The sequence below is a fragment of the Musa acuminata genome, chromosome BXJ2-1, assembly GCF_036884655.1.
Source record: "Musa acuminata AAA Group cultivar baxijiao chromosome BXJ2-1, Cavendish_Baxijiao_AAA, whole genome shotgun sequence".
Classification (NCBI taxonomy): Eukaryota; Viridiplantae; Streptophyta; class Magnoliopsida; order Zingiberales; family Musaceae; genus Musa; species Musa acuminata.
The window spans coordinates 31,308,412-31,309,973 of NC_088338.1; the positions used below are offsets into that span (position 1 = coordinate 31,308,412).

Here is a 1,562-nt window from a genome sequence, read left to right on the forward strand (position 1 = left end):
TGAGTGCCAAGACTAGACTATAGCCAGCTACATTATTTGTATAATAAAATATATAATTAGAATGTTTGAGCTAAGCCGAACTCCAACGTTGACTAATCGAAAAGAGCAATTCAGCCTCAAGTTGACCGCGACAACATTTTAGCGTCTTGTTTAAGGTATTATTATTACACCGCTCCTACTTCCATTGACATTCAAATAAACACAGAGATTGGCGTAGACGTCCAACTTCCAACCAAACTGCGCCTGCAACGTAAATGCTACGTTGCATTTACGTTAGGACGTCAGATCCACGGGAGACGATTTCAAGCTATCACAGCTAAATCATCCAAAGTCAAGAATGCAGCGAGAAGTAGCCAATCGAAGTTGACTTCCTTTGCCAATGCATTGGTCCAAAGACTGTTGTTTGTGGCAGCAGTCCCGCCCTATAAATTCTTCCTCCTCTCCTCCATGTATCACCACCAGCCTTGAGCCTTCTCATCCCCTGAAGCTTTCTTTTTCTTCGTTAATTCGTTTCTCGGTGTTTATAGTCCAAGCTAGTTAGCGAGGATGGCGATGCAGATGATCGAGAACTACAAGGCTGAGGCCGAGGTCTACCATGGAGATCTTGCCCTCTGTAAGAAGAAATCCATGCAACTACTCCAAGAGCTGGGCCTCCCCAAGGGACTGCTACCCCTGGAGGACGTCCAGGAATTCGGCTACCACCGCGCAAGTGGATTCATGTGGCTCGTCCAGAAGAAGAAGATAGAGCACACGTTCAAGAAGATCAAGCAGCACGTCTCCTATGCCACCGAGGTGACCGCCTTCGTGGAGCAACGCAAGCTGAAGAAGATCACAGGTGTCAAGACCAAGGAGCTACTTCTCTGGCTCTCTGTCGTCGAAGTGTTCATCGACGATCCCTCCTCCGGGAAGATCACCTTCAAGACTGGCACTGGGCTCTCCGACAGCTTCCCGGTGCCGGCATTTGAGGCAGAAGAGTAGAAGAGGAAGAGCAACTATAAGACATGTGGACGTTCGTATAAATCTAGTATTTGAAACTGTCCTGTCACTTGATTTGGCAAGGTTTGGTGGTGGAAACTTCTCAATGTGTGCTAAATATTGTTAGATTTTTAAGGGTCACACATGTATAATTAAATATGTTAAGTCATTATTTTTGATTTATCAAAATTAAAGTGATCCAATTAAAATAAAATTATTTGGCTAAGGACATAATTATTATTATAAAAATTAATTGTGTGGATACCATCAATCATATTTCTAACTTAATGATAAGATAAGTTAGGAATATGAAACTCTTGAGGTATAATTGTAGATTCATCAATTATGAATATAATCATAATTGTAGATTCATCAGTCATGACTATAAATAAGTTTATGGTCCACGGTTGCAGTATCGAATAAAGTTTCTCTTCACCCGTCAAAGAGAAATCTAAAGTTCTTAAGGATACTTGCAATTGGAAGACCAAATCACTAATTAATTCAGAAAATACTCTAATGGATTCATCAGGTACGCTTCCGTGTTAATATGTTTCTTAATTGTTGTAGGATTTTATGCATATTATAAT

General features: G+C 40.9%; 1 protein-coding gene across 1 annotated transcript; it reads left to right on the forward strand.

Moving 5' to 3' along the window:
* The first annotated feature begins 457 nt into the window (after positions 1-457).
* On the forward strand, positions 458-1,189 carry LOC135598163 (uncharacterized). The gene has a single exon (XM_065091701.1). It carries the CDS (start codon positions 547-549, stop codon positions 976-978), a length of 432 nt encoding a protein of 143 aa, XP_064947773.1. The 5' UTR covers positions 458-546; the 3' UTR covers positions 979-1,189.
* Positions 1,190-1,562: the final 373 nt, after the last annotated feature.